This window comes from Brienomyrus brachyistius, chromosome 5, assembly GCF_023856365.1.
Source record: "Brienomyrus brachyistius isolate T26 chromosome 5, BBRACH_0.4, whole genome shotgun sequence".
NCBI lineage: Eukaryota > Metazoa > Chordata > Actinopteri > Osteoglossiformes > Mormyridae > Brienomyrus > Brienomyrus brachyistius.
This window is the reverse complement of record NC_064537.1, coordinates 38,609,035-38,631,914: the sequence shown is the minus strand read 5'-3', so window position 1 is coordinate 38,631,914 and position 22,880 is coordinate 38,609,035. Positions and strand designations below refer to the sequence as shown.

General features: G+C 39.0%; 1 protein-coding gene across 5 annotated transcripts in view; it reads left to right on the top strand.

The window, feature by feature from the left end:
- LOC125742760 (potassium voltage-gated channel subfamily C member 1-like) overlaps positions 1 to 22,880 on the top strand; it is a 54,395-nt gene that overhangs the window by 12,000 nt on the left and 19,515 nt on the right. For 2 of the 5 annotated variants that reach the window (XM_049015082.1, XM_049015080.1), the window contains exons 2-3: positions 9,899 to 10,868; positions 16,748 to 16,927. In XM_049015082.1, the coding sequence (XP_048871039.1) occupies positions 9,899 to 10,868; positions 16,748 to 16,927 (1,150 nt within the window). Of the gene's footprint in view, positions 1 to 9,898; positions 10,869 to 13,409; positions 14,013 to 16,747; positions 16,940 to 18,895; positions 19,018 to 22,880 lie in introns of those variants that run through there. The other 3 variants (XM_049015081.1, XM_049015084.1, XM_049015083.1) reach the window with 3 other exon arrangements.

Below are 22,880 nucleotides of genomic sequence, written 5' to 3'. Positions count from 1 at the left end.
ATTCCCTACCCTTCTGAATATTGTCCTCTCAGTTTTCATATTTATCACTAGTTTGGACACTCGCACATTGTCTGGGACATGAACACAACTCCACTTACCGCAGGCACTTGGTCCCCCTTTCTTAAAACAAAGTATCAGTCACATTACGATTGCTCGTAAACATAGGCAATATAAGGACACTTATTGTGTGTCAGTTATTCAGCCCATTGAAAAGATAAAGAGCAGGGAGGTGGGTGGAAGAAGCACTTCATTGCTGTCAAACTTCCTGTCTGGCTAAATGAGAAATATTTAGTTGTTTGTGCTTTACTCACTTTTTATTTTCTATGAGCAGCGATCTGCTTTGGCCAAATCCAAAACACTCAACGATGATCTTTTTTTAAGCTACTCTGGTTTTCTCTCTAAAGCTATCGATTCAAATATATTTACTGTATATTGCATCATCTGCTTTTTAATATTCCCTTTTAAACAAAATGCTTTTATTGTTGATCAGTGCTTTTTTTTCTGTCCTTTCACTGAAATTGAATCTTGTATCTGGATGTTTTAGCAGTCAGATCAGTTTTACAGTTTAAATATGTATTACATTACCTTTTATTAGGATCAGTGAAAAGGCATATTCTTTTACATTACTTCCCCATGACAAATATGTCCAGGCACCTTTGTTCCTGATTTTGCATTTTATATATTCCCAGGGTTTAATTTTCATTTTTGATGTTACCTTTCCTAGAGGAAATACGAACTGTGCCTGGGATTTGAATCACAGACCTTTCACCTCTGTCGTGTATTGACTCAGTTAAAAGACTAACAGCAGTTGAAAGAGTAGATCCTAAGTAATGTTTGTATTTTGAAATCAATAAGCTGTGTGCAGGGTGTTCCTCCAGTGAGGTCAGGGTTCAGAGATTGAATGTATTTACAAGGCAGCTTGGCATCTCTGTACTACATTTACATTTTACTTATTCAGCTGATACTTTTTAAAAAAATCAAAACCGATGTACATTTGTTCAGAAAGCAGGGTGAGACAGTGTGTCTGAAGCAATCGAGGGTTCTGGCCCTCGCTCAAAGACCCAACAGAGATACTCCTCTGCTGATCATCAGCTTTCCGATCACAGGCACAGCACCTTAACCGCTGAGCTGCGTGCTACTCCCCCAGGTGGTGCTGGGTCAGAGCCTCCACAGACCCTGTCTGTCCGGCTTTCCCCGGGCTCCTGCTGTGTGAGCCTGCAGTGGAGGGCTACCCTCACTGGGTCCTGGGCCTCTCCGTTCCTGGATGTACTTCACACAGACAGCTGATGACAGATTTTCTCTTCCTCAGTGGAGAATTCTAGTAGCCCCCCCCCCATAATGCACATCTGCATGTTTGTCTCACAGAAATGAATTTATCCAACATCATAAAATTATTCGGTCAGTGGGAATAGGCATCATTTGACTGATATTTTGCAATATTGTTGACATAGCGTAAAAAAAAAAAAAAAAATTGCATTGATGTAGATTCCCTTTGTTACAAACTATTATTATAATTTCCAATTTTTTTTTATAAAGAAGACATTTGTCCTTTTCCTTTATATGTTGTTTCTTTCCACTTATCATCTGGCCGTTTTTATCCCCTACTTTTGCCCAACTGCCTGGGCAAATAGCAAGTGACACAATCAGGCTGGATTTTTCTATGGGGATTAACGGCGAATGTAGAAATGAGATCAAGTTGAATACCATTGTTTTCCCAAGTCCAAATCCCAGGACAGTGTTTCCCATCTCAGCCCACAGGGACCCCCAGACAGCCCACATTTTTGCTCCTTCCCAACTCCCAGCCAATCAATAACACTAAATACCTGCAACAAATTTGTTGGGAACTGGGAATAAACAAAAATGCGGACTGTCTTGAGGTCCCTGGGGGGAGACTTTAGTAGCCTGTGAACTGAGAAGCATCTTGGATTGAATGTCTGTCAAAACTGGGCATTTCAGTCGTGCCTCCCCATTACATCCTCTTGATGTAGGAGGGCAACGTTGGGGTTTGGACTTAGCTTATGATGCTGATCATTGCCTCTGTTATAGCCAATTTTGTCACTGAAAATCTGTATTAACCTTCTTATTTATTTGTTCGAGTCAGAGAGACTCTGCTTGCCCTTCTCTTCGTTACCTTCTCTACTTCTCAGTCACTGTTAATAGGTGTCTTCTGCTGTCAGGCTTGTTTCAGGTACACAGTCCTTACCTGCAGGCACGGTGGTAGTGCTGCCAACTTTCAACAGCACTGTCCTCTGTCTCCATGTGACAAGTGCCTTGTCTTCCCCATGCAGTCAGCAGCGTTGTAGTGTATGCCGCCACCCGACAACAGTAATTATTACATGACAGAGGGACTCTGGTCCCGGCTGTGTGGTGGGGAGATGGGAGCGACCAGCGGGGGGCTGGGCCCTGTCCTTGGTGCTGAAACAAAGGCTGCCTTATGCAGCTCCAATGGTAACGTGCTCCAGTGCTCCAATATGCTGCAGTAAATATGTCGCTAAGCAGTGCAGTTAAAACATACCACACGAAGCGTGGAGTCAGCACTTACAACCACACATGTGACTGAAGCTGCGTGCCCAGTGCATCTTTTTCGGGTGCAATGCAATGCCTCCCTGCCAAAGGCTTCTTTCATCTTTTCATCAGCATACACTCCTGACTCCCCTCATAATCATAATGAGGTGAACATCTTCATTGATTTTTTTTTTTCGTGCCTTCTTCTTTCGCACTGGGACTTTTCCAATGTTGGAAGGAGAGCTGTTCCAGGAAGCCCTCCAGACCTCTTAAAATAGCCGCAGTACTGGGACAGACTGCTAAATGAGTTCCACCAGCACAGTAATTAGTTGAATCAACTGTTAGGTGCTTGAAAGAAGGGTTTAAAGGAAGCCTGCATTCTCACACGGAGCAGTGCAGCGCCGGGACATGCAGTGTGTGTCGCGACCCTTTGCATGAACATCACATCCCCCTGGGCTGGGGGATCATGTTCCATGAGTGGCAGCACCTACTGCTGGTTCATCCTTTTCTCCTTTGCCTGAATGAGGAACATTACTCTCCCCAGCTGTCAATCATATGCATCTCTGGATTGTCCCGTAAATGTAAACGCCGTGGTCATCTTCACGTTAATCTGGGTCTTTCTCCACTTGCACACAGCACCGTAACAGCCTGCGGGTCTGACACTGTTCTGGAAGCAGTTGGTCTGCTTAGTCCTCCAGGACTGCAACCAGGAGGGGAAGTGCTGCTGTAAGCAGTGCTGTCTGGCCCAGATTGCATTCGCTGTTATTCAGCAATAAAGAGGCTAAGGAGGTGTAGGGGCAATGTGGTGCTGAATGGGAAGCCCTCAGGCCTTAAATAACTGTGTGTGTGTGTGTGTATATGTTTGTGGAGTCTGCGTATTCAGCCACTGTCCACAGGCCCATCTCTAATGTGTGTCTACCTGCAATAAAATATCCTCCTGTTCTAGGCGTATCCTGCCTTGTGGAATTGTCTAAGATTCCAAGGATTCCTGATACAGAATCACTGTTGCCATAAGATACAAAAAAAAAAAAAAGAATTCTGGGAAAAACATGAATGAATCAAAGTGGCTTAAAAGCATAAGCTTCCTGCTTTAAAAATATCTGGTAAGCAAATGCTGTAACATAATGACCTGCCTCAGTGTTTTATGTCACTGATGTTGCAAGTTGAACACAGCAGGGTGACACTACCTTTTAATGCATTTAGTTTGATGCAGATATATGCTGCATAAGCATATTCTGTACTCTAAATGACATGGGAAGGGAAATGAGAGAGGCAGGAAGTACGGGAACTGGGAGATAAAGAGTTAAGTGGATAGGAAACAATCGCTAAGGTCCAGGATGTTATTTCTTAATCAATCAATCAATCAATCAATCTCTAAATCTATCTATCTATCTATCTATCTATCTATCTATCTATCTATCTATCTATCTATCTGATTTATTTTGCTAACAGCCGCACAGGCAGTACTGCTCACATCTTCCATTTCATTACTTTTTTTGGTTTTCTTATCATTTCTCTTCACCTGCCACTCTGTTTTTAGCCCTTTGTTTTCCAACACAGTGATGTCAGTGAAGTTAAGTTCAAGTGAAGCATCACTGGTGCTCTACAAGACTGCCCCCTACTGGTTGTCTGGTGGTGCAGGATTGTGGTTTCTCTTCCTTTCCAACCCACTACCAAGCAGGGCAGCTGGTTAAAGCTTCAGTGGTTGATGTGCTATAGTGAAGTGAAACTAACTTCTATAAACTTTTTTTAGATATACCCAGGCTCACTAGTTGCAGATGGCCAGGAATCCATATTATGGTTATGAGAGTAGATTGAAATTTTATGCGCAATTGTTAATTTGTGATGGGATCTTAAAATTTTCATGGTTTCAAGTCTAACTTTTATTTGAGGCTTAATTTAGGACCTAAAAATAACTCAAGCTTAGCCTTAATACTTAAGTTATATTCAGACTTGATCTGGTAGAATTTAACTGACAACTAACTTTAAATAGCTCTTGTGAATAATCTAATCTGTTGTTTTTACATCAAAATAAAGTTGTACTGGACATACCATAATTATGTTGATATATTTATCTTGCACTTAATGTTGATAAGTTAGATACTGGACAAATCCCATGTCCCCCTCTTTCAATTTACTCTCCAGTCACTTCAGAATGTACCATATCACCTAACGGTCACATAAATTTGTTGGCTCAAATCCCTCATTTTTGAATGGCACATACTGTAACCTATTCCGTCTCTTTGAAGTGATTTTCTTATTTTGGACCTGTTTCCATGTTTTTTTCCCATATATTTAAACAAAACATTCTTATACACCTACTGCCACCCGTGAGTTAGATGCTCGTGTCCAGTTCATTATAGCCCTGTAATGGTGCAGTCAATGCAAGGATCAACATAGAGGCACTGAAAGTAAGCAGCATACCTGTCACAAACAGTCATATTTTTAACAAGCCAAACAGAAGCCTATTGGTCATGCTACTCTGGGCACAGAAAGTAACTGCCAATCTTCTCTTTTGTTTCTTTCTCACTGTTCCGTGTGACACAGTTAAAAGTCATCTCCATATTACCACATTTTAATGAGCTCTCCAGTGCTGTCCCAAATGCATAAAGTCACTCTGTCAGGCTAATAGCATGCCTTGATACCATCTCTCCTGCTCTCTCTAACATCTCCACTTACTTTTTGCTCCAAGGCTTCCTTTCCCTACTTCTTATGAACCCCATAATAATAATACTCATGGGGCCGCAAGTTTATTAATTCTATCATGTTTTATTTTTTTTCCAAACCCTATCATGCTCCCCCCAACTAAGATTCTTCTCAGTCTCTAGCACATAATAGTCATGTATTATTTTTTCCATGTAAATTTCACTTTCCCATCCCTTAGATACAGCACTGAGATGCTGAATGAGCTTGGCTGTACATGCTGTGTCTGAACTTTTGATTTTAGAAAAACAGGAATCATTAGATTTAATTATATTTGTACATGGACATTTGTACGTATTGTACAGAATGAGGGCAAACTTTTGGCGCTGTGTGTGTGATGCAGGAAGTGATGGAGCTGAAGTGCATAAATAATGACGAAGTCAGACAGCAACAGGAAGGGAGGGGTTTGTGGGAGGAAGGAGCGGGGCAGCAAGTGAGCAAATTGCAACGGGAGGGAGGCTCCCCAGCAGCGGCCTGTGATGTAGTTCGCATTAAGCAAAATGAGGGAGCGAGGAGGAGAGAAGGGATGGGGGAAGGCAAAGAAAGAGAAGCTGCAAAAAGCACACAGGCAATGTTGGACCCGGACAAGTCTAACTGACCATTCAACATTTTTGTGAACAATAGCTGTTGCTTATTACTCTTTCCGCTACTGCAAGCTTTCTCGTCTGTCGCCTGTCATCGCGGTCCATCGTTTGCCTGTTTCCACAAATTGCACTGACGCTTTTGTCACCATGCCCACTACTTCTCATATTCCTATAGCATCAAAGATTTATGGGAACTGAAAGATTAGGAAACCAGAACGCTACAGGGAATCTCACCTTTAGCATAAACGTTGCTTTGAACATGCTGAACATCACGCTAAATGGAACAAACACCAACTAAAACAAACCTCGCACTTTGGGTTCCTTTGGACATTGAAAGTTGGTGGGATGAATGATTAATGTGGTCCCACATTTACGTTTTCTAGCCCGCTGGGGGTGTAATGTCTCAGGCTACATTCACAGTATTCATGGTATGGCAACGTTTCTGGAAACATCTTTAACACATCAGCTAATTAGATGCTGTACAGGGCTCAAACAGTCGGGGGCCTCTTGACACTGAATCCACTTGGCGAATGCGGAATTTCAAGAGTGGTTTGGATGATAGGTGTACCACTTTCCTAGATGTGCCAATATGCAAATTTCTAAAGTACAAACAACAGCTAGGATATATTGGACTCTCTAGAAGTTCATGTCCACCATCAATTGTTATGGCATTTTTTTTCTCTTATCTTGATTTTATTTAAAAGCTGGATGCATGTAAAGTTAATGACTGGCATTTTGGTTCAGTGCAGTGTTCCATTCCTAAATCTTGACAGGATGCATTGTCATCTTAATTGGTCTTTTAAAATGAATTATCATTATATGTCCATGCATGAATAACAAACATTTCTGCTTGCGGTTCATTTCAGATAGAGAAGGGTAGTAAATGGAATGTATGAGAGAAGTTTAACAGTAATTCAGTGCAGAAAAAGGTTTGTTTTCTAACATTTAACTCTGAACTGGGAAGAAGATGCGTAAATAAGGTTAAAAGAGAAACCAGACAGATAAAATAGCCTGGAAAATTTCATTATTTGGATTCCTCAAAATAGCCACCACGTGCCTTTATAAGAGAGCATTTGCTTCACAAGTTCCAGCAGGAGATTACCTGACACATCGTCCCAGATCTTCTTCAGCTATTCCCAAAAACGCTGGGTGCTTCTGGGTTGAGTTTCTTGGCTTCCTGATCATTTTTATAGAAAGGCGTATGTGTGTGTGTGTCTGTGTGGGTTATATATATATATGGTGTTGTGGGGTCCATTTTTTCGCCCCCCTCACGGGGAAACTCAATTTCATATAAATAAAATGCAATTAAAAAAAATAAAAATGACAAAAGTCTTGTATTTTGTTTGGTTACTTATTGTTAAGGTTAGGGCTGGGTGGGGGTTCAGGTTGTCATTGTTGGGATTAGGGCTTTGCCCGTAGAAATGAACGGATAGGCATCGACAGAAGTGCCAACAAGTTTAATTATAATTTTTCAAGATTCAAATAGCAGCCTTTACGTTACATGTAAATGAAAGCATCCTTGGAGCACATTATCTCCAGCAGAGCCCCAAAGCCATAGGATTCACTGACTACAGCTGTTTTATATTCTTTAATTTATTTACTAATTATGAGAAAATCTGCTCACTGTGATCATCTAGATATGCGAAGGAGAAGCAATTCAATGTGTAAGAAGACAAGTTTTTAAATCCGCCCTAAACTTAAGTTGAAGTCATTTAAATCGACGCAATAATTCATGTAATGCTTGCGTACTTTTAGTGCTATTTTAGTGCCAATTCCTAAACAATATTTTTTATATTTTTTAAAAAAGCAGCACTTATTATATGTCAGTATAGATTGTCTTTGAAAATTATACCATTGCAGTTTCATGTGTTTGTTACTGTGGGATTTAGACCCCATGATCTGGCCTGGTTAAAAGAAAGTGGTAGCTTTTCGTTATGGTTTAGTTGGGCCAAGAAATGTCCCCAAGGAGAAGCTTTTGGCAAGAGGGGGAACCGTTATGGAAGTGCCAAGTGAAATACTATGGAGATCTTGTTGGCAGATGACAGTTGCACTATGAAGCGCAATCCAGTTGAGTGATAATATAGTAACATGATGTGCTTTAAAACCAAACAAATGGATAAAACATGCACACTTCATTTACACATTCGTTCCTGAAAGCGTCTATAGATAAAATATTTAACTTTACTGGTCATAGTATTTATTATGTACATTTGTTTTATAGCATACTCACATAATATTGATTTATTCTGATTCATAATTATTAATACTTTGGATATATTGTCATTAATACCTATATGCAGAGTTTTGAAATGAAATATCATTGATCTATTTCAGGTAGCTATTTCCTGATGTTTATATAATAAACACATAGTACGAGAAATCTGGTCTCTGGGGTTTTGACATTCATTACATCCGTGCTGTATTTTTTCCAACACCCAAAGAGTGCTTCGGTTCACGTTTTTTAGGACAAGCTCTCATGGGTTTATTAAATTAGCTCATCCTAATAATAAGCGCAGAGAATGATCCTGACAAGCCCATTATTCTCATCAGAGTATTCCAGACCTAAATCTAGCTGCTCGTCAGTTATGTATATAGTGCCCGCTCGTCAGTCAAAGAGACATTTGTGAAGGCTGACCTTCAGATGTGAGCTCATATGTACGCACTTGTGTTTGTAATATGATTTGTGCAATGTAGCTGCATTACTTACTATAATTCAATACAATTTGTTGCACATGCATTTCAGCTGTTAATGGCATTATAGACATGAGCAAGAGGTAAAAATGGTGGAACAGAGAGAAGAAACAAGGTTTCGTTCAAAAAAAAAAATCCAATATGGATAAATAGCTAGCTACTACTGGTGTAACGGTCCTGAAACCGTTAATGCAATGCATACATGCAAACGTTCACTCATGTCGCAGTTCTGATTTCTTCCTGCTTCTGAAAAATCACAAAATTAATATTATATTTAAAGTTAGCAAGCTTTATATTTCATTAATATTACACGTTACACATATTTTTGTTGTCTTCCATCTGCGTGTGTCATGTGACTGTTTTGGTTCAATCATGATCGAATGATCACGCCTGCGGTAAAAGCTAGGCTAATTTCAGTAGCTCAAGATGGATAATAACCCTGAGACTGCAGACCCTCGGGCACTTTCAAGTCAGCAGTGTGGGAGTATTTCAGATATTCTGTGGAGTATGGGGCAGGCAGTCGGCTCGTAGACAAAACACACACAGGTTGTTGTGCTTCATAAAATCTTCCTCAACCAGAGAAGGTTTTTAACTTATTTTTGTTTTAGTTATTTTATGTGAAGTTAAGTTACGCTAACATGTTCTTCAGTGTTATTCTCTTTAGTGTATGAACCAAACCATGGATCAAAAATCGAACCGTGGATTTGGAGAATCATTACACACCTAGTAGCTACATATACTGATTGAATATATATATATATATATATATATATATATATATATATATATATATATATATATATATATATATATATATATATATATATATATATATATAGAGAGAGAGAGAGAGAGAGAGAGAGAGAGAGAGAGAGAGAGAGAGAGAATTTAGAACAGAGATGATATCCCCGGTTTTTTAATTGTGGTTCCCCTTAGTGCTGTAATTGATCGTTCGTTCTGCTTGACCCTCCCTTGTGTTCTCTCTTCTCCTTGTCCTACCCCAGAGCAGTCTCAGTGAGACGTCCGCATTAAGTGGACTCATACAAGATTAACCGTCCCCTTTTTTCCATCTGTAGCAATTAGATCCTCCATCTTTAATTTCTCCCTAGACCTTCACATCCAAGCAATGGTCCACTGTAGCTTTAATTTACAGGTCAATGATGATGTTCTTTAGCATCCATCCAATTGGGACCAATATTCTATTTTTATTCAGCAGCTTAGCGTAATGTTCCTGAATGTACTGTTAATGAGCTGTACAGTGTCCATTCAATCCGTCATATATTTATTTATACTTAGATCAGCATCAAAGCACAATACTTTATAGTAACAGGTCAGTGCTAGGTCTGTATTCCATGTGTTTTACCTCAATGTGTTTATATTGACTCATCTTCCCTTTTCTTTCTCTCGCCCTGTAGTATGTTGCATTAGTCTCCCTGTGTTTCATCCTTATCTCCATTGCAACATTCTGTATGGAGACATGTGAGGTCTTCAACGTCGTCATCCCGATTGTCAAAAACGTGACCGTGGGCAATGTCACTCAGGAGAAAACCTCCTATGAGATTGAACCTGTCGGCTGGCTCATCTACGTGGAGGGAATGTGTGTCATCTGGTTCACCATCGAAGCCTCGGTGAGAGTGGTCTTCTGCCCCAGCAAAGTCGAGTACTTCAAGTCCTTCCTTAACAATATCGACTTTGTCTCCATCGTGCCCTTCTACCTGGAGCTAGCATTAGCCGGCGTAGAAAACAAAGTAGCTACGGACATTCTGGGCATTCTGCGAGTTATGCGTTTCGTCCGAATCCTGAGAGTCTTCAAGCTGACCCGCCACTTCATAGGCCTCCGAGTACTGATCCAAACTCTCAGATCCAGCATCAGTGAGTTCTTTCTACTCGTCATCTTCTTAGCCTTAGGGGTGCTCATCTTTGCCACTTTGATTTACTATGCTGAGAGAGTTGGCGCTGCCCCAGATGATTACACTGGAAGTGCTCACACAACCTTCACAAACATTCCAATTGGGTTCTGGTGGGCTGTGGTGACCATGACCACATTAGGCTATGGAGACATGTGGCCAGTCACGTGGAGTGGCAAGCTGGTGGGAGCAATGTGTGCATTGACTGGTGTGTTGACCATCGCCATGCCAGTGCCCGTCATCGTAAACAATTTTGGGCTGTATTATTCCCTGGCTATGGCCAAACAGAAGCTGCCCAAGAAGAAGTACAAGCATACTCCCAGGGCCCCCATGCCAGGGTCACCGGGGTACTGTAAAACAGACGCCCTTGCTATAGCCACTGTCTCACCAGAGGGAATCATAGGAAACCTGGGTGGGACTGCCGAATCAGGAGGAGGCCGACCCGTAGCACAAGAAGAGGTTATTGAAGTCAACAGAGGTGAGTCACCAATATTTCCTTTGTATACTGAAAACATATTAGTTACTAAATTTTGACCTGAAAAATCAGAACGCCTTCAGGAATTAAAGGTGCTATGTATTTGGTTTGTTTTTGTTGGAAATTTAAAATATTATGCACCTGTTTATAATAATTCTGGCTTCTGTGAGCCATCTGTTTCTGAAATCAACGTAGTGAAAAACGATCGAGTACGAAATACAGTTGCAATATTTTAATCTTCTTTATTGCAATCTTTCATCACAGGGAGAACTGCAGGAATTCCCTGAGAGCAGTCCTTGACTAGTTGTAAAGGTTAACAGCTGTAGATTGTATACTGATATTTGATGAGAATACAGTGATTTGATGTGCACAGTGATTTGATGTATTTTTGTAAAGGTCCAGTTTGCATTAGGTTTGTCACTTCAACACTCAGATCTAACAGTGATATCATTAAAACATTTCAGCAACCTTTAGTCAGAGTTTACTTTTTCAATTTCCTTTTATAAAATAAACTTAAAATAAAAAGACTTCCGGTGAATTTTAGTACAATAAATGCTCAGCTAATACCACTTATGTGAGAAAACAATAAATATTAGAAAAATCTGTGCTCATTATATGGAATCAAAGTTGGTTGTACTCTTCTCTGTATTTGATTTCGTTTTAAAAGAGCACAATTCTGATTTTGCAGGACAAATATTATTAGAAAATAAACAGGAACATGAACCTGAAAAACAAACAATCAACTGAAGCCTGATAGAGGATCAGTTTTGTCTATTACCATAGTGTGAAAAACACACTGAACAAAACAAACTTTCATAGTATGGTGTAGCATAGATGGACAAGGGTAAACGGACAATTGGTAGCATATATTCATATCTAAAAATGCTTTGTATATGTATATGTGCACTATACCTTACTAAATTGTGTGTGACACACTGATTCGCAAAATTAATTGAAAACATACTTCAGTTGCTTCCATTTGCTTTCAATATGCTTATCCTTTTACTCTTTTGCCTACTATTTTGCTATGTACACTACCAGTCAAAAGCTTTTTCACACCACAGGTTCCTACCACTTTTCCAATTATTTCATAAACTGCTGATTTTTATTCTTATTAAGCATTGGAAACTATAGTCAAATATTTGTAAAAATATGTGTCAAATAAAAGAAGTTTCCTTTATAACATGGAAAGAATATGTAACAGTGCATGTCTGACATCTTATTAGCTGGTTGTGTAGTGATGGCATAGTCAAATTCTAGGCTGTCTTTTACCTTTAAATGCACTATTTCATCCCATGAAACAGAGCAGCATTTAATGTCCCTTGTAGAAAGAATGCCTCAAATTTTCTCTATTTTTATAACTGCTAGAGGAGGTTACTTTGATGAATCAAAGATATAACATTTTCTTGCCAATAAAGGTACTCTTATGGTGAACATACTGTAACCTTATTTATTACCAAAGAATACTGAGTGTATTTTTAGTAAATGTTAAGTGAGTAACATGCAAATGTAGAAAATCTCAGAGTGTGCAAAAACTTTTGACTGGTAGTGTAAATTGCTTTAAATCGCACCATCTATAATCGATTAAAAAAAATTTAAAAATATCATGTTGTAAAGCTATACCAAAAACTGGTTAAATTATGTACAAATAATTACTGGTATAAGGAAAGAGCTTGATTGAGTGATTGAGACATCCTAACAAGACAGAACTGAAGTAGAAGAGAAGTTTAGGCCAGTTGGGACTCTCCCATTGGCTCTGTGATCTTTAAGGGTGTCACTTAATTCAAGGTGTCTTGGAACTGTCATCCCTTTCTGACTCCTGAATCTTCCAGGGGATTTGGCCTGAGACCTCTAACTGCTGATGTCTGCTCACACCAACAGAAATGTTTTGCTTCATGGCCACTTCTCATTTTTGTCCATATCAGACACATTTTCTTATAGGGCATGAAAGTACCTCATCAATCAGAATGATACATCAGTTAAAAATAACATGTCAACATGAATAACAGTGTCTGGGTATATTGTTAAAAAAAAAATTTAATTGTTAAATAGTTTCCATTTCATTGTAATTATTTTGCAAGTTATAAATATATATGAAATTGTTGGGTAATTGTTAAGGTATATCGGCGCTTTTCTGTAGTAGCTAACTTGTTAGGCAATTGCTTCGGTTCTGTTATATCTGGTTTCCAGTTCAGACATAAAGTGTATTTAAATAATCTTCATTGGGTGTAATGCAAGAGATGATTTAAAACTGCCATTCATATTAAACTTTTCCCAGTTGAATAGAAAAAAACATGCTCTGATTATTTATGATTATTGTTTATTTTTTAATAATTTGTCTCCATACTTATGTCTCCTGTTATCACAGTCTTGGCGTTAGGCAACCAGGCATTTCATTACACGTTGTACTGAGTTTAATTGTGTATGTGACAAATAAAACGTTTGATTGATAGATTCGTTCAATTAACTTTGAAAATACATGACAACAAATCTTCAGCATTCAAAAAAGTTACTAATAAAATCCTGAATATATTTTTTTTTCAGAAGTCAACTCCAAGGGGTGATGAGGAAAGAGCAATGGACCCATTTTGTTTATAGCTAGCTTCAAAAGCTTCAATCAACAGCATTGTGAGGGGCTCAGTTTTCCCTCAAGAGCTTTAGCAAGACGATTGTTGAGTTTGTTTGCTACCTAACAATGTGGCTGGCAAGGATGACAGCTTTTAAATCGTATTTCACACATTTCGTACATTTTGCCATGCAACAGCAAAACACAGTGTCTGCTTATTTTATCAAAACGGATCTCTTGGGTTCTGTTTTATCCAGTGACAAAACATCTTAGTTCAGTTATGCTTGATTTTGAATTCACGATCATTTAGCTAGCTACTACACACATGGGTGTCAGCATAGTCACTGTGTTTTGCCTGTTAGGGCAGTGTTGTCTGGTGTAAATTTCATAATTTTATCACAAAAGATGTTTCTTTGCGCACATTAATTTTAATTTAAAGGGCTTTATGATTAACTTTGTGGCTTCAGTGTGTAATTTTTTGTATTTTGTACACACATGCACAAAAACACACACAAGCACATTGTTAATATTCATATCTTTGTGGGGACTCTCCATTCAACTCTCCTTACCCAGGCCTAAAATGTAACCGTAAACAACCAAACAAAATACTAGACTTTTGGCTATTTCATTTTTGATTACATTAATGGATTTTTATAAAATTGTGGTTACCCTTGTGGAGACTGGGGAGAATGTCCCCACAATGTAACCCCCCCCCCCCCCCCCACACACACACACACACACACACAATGTAGGTATTTCAAAGATTGTTGGTGTGGATGCTGCTGTTGTCTTATATTGCTAGATGAAAGTAGGTAATAACCTCAAAATAATTGCCTTCATTTGACCCCTATTAGAGCAGATAAGAACGATCTACATTTTTGTGAATTCATTATGAAATGCTTTCTGCGAAGGACTGGCATCATCCTGTCTAGTCTTATGCCCCACGTTGCCTGGGCCAGACGTCAGGTGCCCCCGAACCCCTCTACTGGAAATAGGAGTGGAAGGTGCATGAATAGATGGATTAGGACATTCTGGGATGTCATATCATATGTTACCAGTTGGCAAAGTTTCCTTCAGCTGGGTATTTTGGAAAAAGTGGGCAAAACATTTTATTCTGGTCTCAACTTGTCTCCAGCCTGGAACCAAGCCAAGCTTGTAGATCACATCAGTACTTTACTTCAAACATGCAGTTTAACCATGCAGTGTACAGTTATTTTAAGTGACAGGCACTTTATTTATGATAAATTGTATTATACTGTGAAAGGTACTCAACAATTTACTATGCAAATGTCAAATGATTATTTTAAACATGAATATAAACTATATATGTAAACATCTCTTTCACAAAGTGGTCCTTGTCAGTTTTATTGTGTCCTGAAGGAGAAAGATGCTCATTGGCTCCAAGAGGGCTGGTCCCCGCAGAGCAGCCTATAGGCTGATGAGGATAGGTTGGAGTGGAGGCCTTGACCATGCTGAGGTGACTAGTACAGCTGACATGTTAGATGAGAACACTCCTGGGAGCAGGCCCTGCTATAGCAACAGGGTGTCCCTGGCAGCCCAGACTGGAAAGGTCTCCTCCATATAATCTGAGGCCTCTTGGGCTTGCTGGTGGTCCATCTCTTTCCTGAGACAAACCATGATCTCAGTCTCGCCTGAACTAGTCTGTGATGGCAGATGCAAGTTGTGAGTTTTTTGGCATTGTGGTGATTAAAGCATATACAACGATTAAAGTCTTCACTTTAACGCTGAAGTCAATGCTACTAGTTAGCTTGCATTAAGTACGTTAAATGGTAAACTTACCACTAGGTATCCAGTATTAGGACTATTGCACATTATTCACCTGGAAACAAGATTTATTCATTTGTTTTACTGCTGTGGGAGTGTCTGTAAGTTACATGCGGAGCCAAATGTTTATGATGTAGTAGCGAAAATTGCTTCCATGGATCCATTTTAAGTAACCATTTATTCAATTAGAGATGACAGATCCAATCAATAGTCTTTTAACTATTTTTAGCTTTAGATTTATTGTAGCAAGTGTAAGAAGCTGTAAGGTTTTCACAATGCTTTTGCTATTTTAGTTGTATGTTTAGTCAAAACTTTTTTCTGCTTCCACAGACATTGTTACTGAATTGCACTGATCAGTTTTTTTAACACGTAACTCAGCATGCAACTTTTTAAGAAAATATGTTCATGCAGCCAATGTGTCATATGCTTTTTAGAAGTAAAGTTTTTATAGTTCATCAGAGCCGTTACTAAACAATTGTTATCACAATATCAATGTGTATTGGAAGAATTTGTCTGCCATCAAAGTTTGACACAGGGGGAATACCAGAAAAGACTGGAAATTTATGAAAAGCATTATATATGTGAAGCTCTAACCTAGATCGCTTGTACATTTATTCAGATCCAAACTGGCCTGGGTCATTTCGTTGACTGATGAACGGATTCCACGTATTACTCCTTCTGTGAAGTTTTAAAATGCACAGAGAAATTTGGAGGTGATAAATATGGCATTTAAAAATCTGTTGTAATATAGATACCGCCTCCTGTAAGTTGCTATTTTCTTATTGTCAAATAAATACATACATTGCATGAACAAAAAAATTATATTTATTCTTTATGGATTTGAAACATTAATAAAAGTGTGGTGAACAATGTTGTAAATGAATGAAATCTACAGATACAAACTTCTTGTGTGTCAGATTGCTGACATCTTCTCCATCTTTGATCAGTTTGGAGACACTGTATATATGATGGACGAAAAGACAAAAGTAGGTCTCTGGCCATGAACAGTTTACGTTAGCAAATTTCTAAAGTGTAACAATTTAGCGTGTACGTTCTTCTGGTGATCAGTTATGTAAGTTGCTGAGCAGAAGCTAATTTTCTTAGCCACAGCTAACCAAACAGCTTTGATAATTAGCAGGTTAGCAGACCCCTGCCCACCACAGCCCAAACCTTTGGGTTTCTACTGCGTGACCACCTGCCTTTTGCAATCACTAAATGCTGAATTCATGCCATCTAATAACGTAATTCCCCTCAGTCAGCTGAAGAAGGTCACAATCCCCAGCTCACATTTGGTAAACGGCAGTCTGACATAGGCAGTCTACTAGGGCACCATCTCCCTAAGAGGCACAAACTTAGCTGGGGGGGGGGGGGGGGGGGGGCACCGCTGTTGACTCCAGTGCACTTTCTCTCTGTACCTTCCCCTTCTTGACCTCTTATGACGTACTAATCGTATCCCCTGCTCCCTCTTCTCTCATCCTCCATCTATCTGTGTATCCATCGTGTGTGTCCCAACCGTTTCTCTCTCACCAAGACTCCAAGCAGAATGGAGATGCTGCCAACGTAGCCCAGGCTAATAAAGAATGCCCAAACAATGTGCAGGAGAATAGCCCAGCAGGGGGCGGGGCCGACCGCGAACGCTGCCCGCATGACCGTGCCTGCTTCCTCCTCAACAGCGGGGAATTCCGAGCCACCGATGGAAGCATGAGGAAAGGTAGGATTCTGGGCCCTAACACAGCTGCATGCATGCTCGTGCCACGCATGCGGTGCGTAGCATCACAACATACAAGCAGGTTGTGCCCACGATGCCCTTACGCCACTAAAATACATCCATTCACAGACACACACGATTATAGTGATGCAGAAACATGTCCCATTGGGGAGTAACTAGTTACATGTAACAGCGTTGCGTAATTAAATTACAAAATAAATGGAACTGTAACCTGTTACAGTTACTGAGAAAAAATATCCAACAAAATTAGTTATTCATCAAAATGTTGGTGATTACAAAGTGGTTACATCTGAATATATTCTTTTTGATTATATATATAATATAACATTCATTTTGTTACTTTACATCTTTTTGCCATAGAAAAATGCTTTTTTTGGCATATTTCCAGACAATGTGGGCCAGCAAATACTTTTCAGCTTTATTGCCCAACTTAAAGCATTTGTTCGAAAAGTAATCACAATGTATTCAAATGTAATGTTAGGTTGCTTTGATAATGCAATCAAATTAGTTACATTGCTTATTACATGTTTATCAGGATAACTAGTAATCTGCCACTTATTACATTTTAAAAGTAACTATCCCAGCACTGGCCATTGGATAGGCTTTTAAAAAGATGTACGTACTGTAAAAGGGCCATCTCTTCCCCTTTGCCATTCCATTGCTCCAAATACCATCCATATTTTTTCCATGTCACTCAGTTTGATTTTAGTGTAGCTCCTCAGTATATCAGACATTTCCATTATTCCGATGTATTTTGTATATAACACATTGTATTGATTGGGACAGCTGAATAAAATCCATGTAGAATCTAATACATGTGGTTCTTGCTTGTCCATCATTTAATAAGTAATATTTAATTCATTATGACTTGAGAGGTTTAACAATGTCTAGGAGTGGATAACACCTCCTAAGGAAATGCAATTTAAAAGTTTGCAGTGTTGTCAAAGGACCAGCTCAATCCAGACAAACACTTTTCAATGAAGATGCTTCTGGCTAAGATTTCTGATAATATTCCTTTTGTATTTAATTCCACAGTCATTAAAGGTGGCCATCTCTGAACCTGTCACAGTTTGCCTGGGGCTGTGCGCGTCATAAAAGATAATCAGCTTTTCCATGAGCAAATTATTAACAGAAAGACCAAGTTTGTTCCTGGGTCACGTTTTATGCAATATGTAGTTCTGTATTTCTTAGAAAATAGAGTGTATTTACATGCAACATTTGTGTAGAAAAAAATACTTTCTCTCAAAGGTCAAAAGGTCAATGTGCAGTAAACTAAAATGCATACTGCAAAAGTGAGAATAATAGTATGTGAATGCAGCATTATTCTTTATGCCATAATCTAATAATGTGTAAAGAGTGTAAGTACTAATAATATGCTAACAAAAATGCTAACAACAACGATAATCATATTAATGCTGCCAATTTTTTTGTAATTTAAATTATCACTAGACGCAGATTTAAAATCCCAAAAAGAGAAGGGATTTACACTCACTTAAATTGCCCCCAGAGTGAAACATTGTGTTGAAAATTGGTCAGAATGATAGATAGATAGATAGATAGATAGATAGATAGATAGATAGATAGATAGATAGATAGATAGATAGACAGATAGATAGACAGATAGATAGACAGATAGAGCTCTCTGGCATGTATTTATACATTCCTTTATTGCTCACTGCTCCCTTTCTCTTCTACTTTTCTTCCCCTACCATCACTTGCCTCTTCATCCTCACTGTTTCCTCATCCCTGCCTGCCTACCCAATATGTGTCTCTCTGACTTTATTGGATGGTCACACCCCATCGTTTGCTTCTTTGTACCCCTTTTTTTTTCACCTTCCTCCCTGTTATCTCATCTTCTCTCACCCACCACTGCCGCCACAACCTGGGACTTTCCAAAAACAAACCCAATTCCCTCTTCCAACCCCAACGATCCCCCCAATAAATCCTCAGTCGCTGGTCGTGACCCTGGCCGTCCTGTGAGTGAGGAATGGTTCGAGCTGGAGGGTCCTCCATTACCACAGGACCTCAATGCTAAGTCAGCCTCACGCTGGAGCAAATGATAGTGTATTAAGGTAAAAACACAAACACTTGACTCTTACTTACCTACATTCTAAGACATGAGATTTTTTAATGCATCATAATCATTTGTGCTTGATGCTTTCTGTATTCATATTTTCTATGGGTTGTATATAGAAAATAAGCGACTAATTTCACAACAAATAAACACAATCCTTACAAAATAAAATGACCAAGAATAATTAAAAGTGCATGTTTGTTTTGCCTGTTAAATCATAACTGTATATGTGTGCGTATGTGTATGTGAATTACTGAACAGATTTTTTTTTTTTGAGTTTAATGGGTTTAATTGGAATGACCAGTAATCCTACCAACCTACAGCGATTACACAGCTTATTTAAGTCCTCCAACTTTCTCTATGTTCTACCTCCGCTGCCTTTTGAGATATACAAATATTTATTTTTATAGAAATAGCTGAAACAACAATATTACTGCATGGGATCTTGCAGCCTGACGACAGATTAGATATAACCTCGAGTGTACCTTTTCTGGTTTCAAACTAAAAGAATGTTTTTAAACTATGAACAATTTCAATGATCTTTTTAAAACCAGATTTCTGTTATTTGGATCCATGATATTGTATATACAGTATTGATTATTATGTGGAGTATGGATTAGGGTTAGAATTAAACTATCCAGGAACGCTTTGCATATGACATCCTGCTGTGCTTTCCGGCTGAATGTCATGGGGCTGTTGACTCATTTTGACTTGTCCACACCACTAGCACTGAGTCTCACCTTCTCTCATGTGCTTTGTCTTGTTGTCTTCCTTCTCACGTTGTGTCATATCACACATTCGTATGTTGGCTATCGTCGCGAATGACACTGTATCCCAGTTTCCTTATTCGGTTTGTGCCTTTTTTATTTACCCTGCCCTGTGTTTATTTTTTGTTGCTCTCCCTCTTCGGTGACATTTGCACTGGTAAAGGAACATCCTCTTTTTTATTCGCCGTGACTGCGTGTTTGCATTGTGCATTCCAGTATTTCATACAGGAAGTGACATTTGCCTACTTGTTAGATGAGGAAAACCGGTTTTGGACTTATATCAAATGGTTGTTTTGTACAATCCTTTAATTTGAACGGGGCGATATGTTTTTTCCAGCTTAAACAAATTTCGGTGTATTTATATCTTTCGATGTTATATCTTTCACAGGGTTAACCCTGTGAATCAGAAGTTACTGATTTTTGATGCAGCTTTTTTTTCTTTTTTAATAAATTAGCCTACAATGCCAAGGTCCCTAGAATTGTACTTCATAATAAAAGATCTCCCTGAAAACACACTGCTGTTGCCGTCAGTCCTCCGTGTAGTTTATCCGCCGCACTATGCACCATAGGGTCTGCTGCTGCCATCCACCTCCCCAGGCACGTTTATCAGGGCTGCAGAAGTGCTACCAGGCGGCTGGCAGTATGGCGCCCCCTACTGCTCACGTTATGGCGGGGCTGCTAAATGTGACCTAAGTTCCGGAGCTAAATCAAAGACCGCCTGAGAGGTGGCTTGCGTGGGTTTTGCCTTTGTGAATTATTATTCACGGAGCCTTTCGTGCTGTAGTCCGTAATGTAAATAACCATAGTGCTAAATGAACATTTAAGCAATTGTCCAAGGCACTCTTGGCAACTGATTCACTTCCTGACTCTGAGTAAAGCACTGACTTGCAAACGACTCTGATGGACTGACTCTGACTTTTGGAGGTGAGTGATTGGTGCTGGCAGAGCTCAAATCAGAAATGGACTCACCCCAAACTGTGTGCCACAAGCCATCTCCTGTATTAGTAAAATAAAGTAAAATACACTTCCAAATCCAGCCACAGGTTAACACTGGGCTCTATTCTAAACTTCAGTCTTTTGATGACTAGAAGTGTAACAGCAGTAGCTGATCCTCTCCCATATTAATTCCAGTGGAAATTTTCCTGACCTCCAGCAGCAACCTGTGCTGATACTTCTGTATATTATTAACTGATACTAACTAGAAACCTTTTTCCCAAGTTGCTAACTTTAGTTGCTTATATAAAAAATACTACACTTGAACCTTAAGAATGCAGTGGAAATGGCATGTGCACGAAAGGTCTTGCTGCCATGGGAGTTTTTGTTCAGCTTTTAGTTTTAAAGCGGAACTTTCTCACCTTTCTTAATTATTCAATGTCACTGTTGTTTTTTTTTATAATATGTGTTCATTTGAGGGTGGTGTGGTGGTGCACTGATTAGCATTATTGCTTCACGCTTGTGGGACCTGGGTTGAGTTTCTGCCCTGGCTCTACGTGTGTGGAGTTTGCATGTTCTCTCCGTTTCGTCATGGGGTTTCCTCCAGGTTCTCTGGTTTCCCTCCACAGCTGAAAAAACATGCTGAGGTTAATTGCCAAGTTGCCAAATTGCCTGTGGGTGTGAATTTTTGTGTGAGTGTGCCCTGCAAGGAGTTGGTGCCCCATCCTGGGTTATTCCCTGCCTTGTACCCATAGATTCTGGGATGGGCTACAGACCCTGAATAGCACAAGTGGGTAGAGAAAATGGATGGATGGTGTTTGTTGCTATGCCAGTTGAGTCGCTCTTTATTTGACTATGGCTGTTTGGCCTCCGTTGAAGTTACACAAAATGTGTCAGTTAAAGGTAAAGAGGTCATTGTGTACCAGTTTATTGCTGGATATGTATTACTATATATTTTCTACTGTGATCTATATGTTTTCTGGTTTGCTCTCTCTCTCTCTCAAATATGCCTGATATCATCAGAGAATGTTCTATGTTCTTTCCCAGAAAACACCGGATGCCAGCATTCTGGGAATTTGTAGGCATAATACTACACAGGCATCAGATGATGCCATAATGTAACGTTGGCATTGATTTGTAATTCATATAAATTGTTGAAATGCCAGTGAACCCTGGTGTTTATGAACATTTCCTACAAAGCATTCCGCTGAGTTAGTTTGATGTTAAAAGCTATACATCTTTTAACTCGGGCCAATTAGCATTTCTCCCCAGAACATTTTGAGCTGAGGAATTTCTGCATCAAATGATTTAAGGGCATTTTAGCCCTGTAATTTCAGCTGAGAGAAAATGTGCAACATTTTATTGTCACATACAGAGAAATCAGGCGATTTGTATTTATGAGAAAGCATTCCCTTCCAAAGCATTCCAGCAATGGATTTAACCATCTTTAAGCCTGCTTTTTGCTTTTAGTGTATTTTGAAAAAATACACATGATACATTAGTATTATTAAAATGAAAAGGACTTTGGTATGTTTGATGTATTCATATGAGCCAAATAGTCTATCTCACTGTATCATGCAAAAGATACAAATGAATACATTGATGACATATACTAGAAATCTAACCTGCCCCAAAACAGTGCTAACAGAAAGTCTTGGGTAGCTTTCTTAATTCTGTAAAAATGTTGCAAATTTACTGGTTTCATAAGAAATGTCCATTGACAAGCAATGTTTAATGTATTTGCACATATCGTCTGTGCAGATATTTTCTTTTTATTAGGTGTCATGATATTTTGACTGGCTCATTCAGTCTTGCCATCTTACTGTTAATTGAAGTTGTAGTTATTGAAAGGGATACTAAACACAAAAATTTGATGTTTTATATTATTGCATTTTGAACAATTTATTAATGCCAGAAATTGATGATACTTTAAGACTTCCAGTTCTTTCTGATGTGATATATGTTTCTTGTAAAGAAATGAATGAAGTAATGGTTTTTGTTATAAAATAAGTACATTTGCAGTATTCTTACTGAATTTAACAAGTGTTCCTAGACTTTCTGCGAGCACTGTAGTTTTGAATACCAAAAAGTAATTTAGATTTCCTAAAATCTGACATCCATTACTAGTCAGAGAAACTGAAGTGCAGAAAGTCACTGAGTT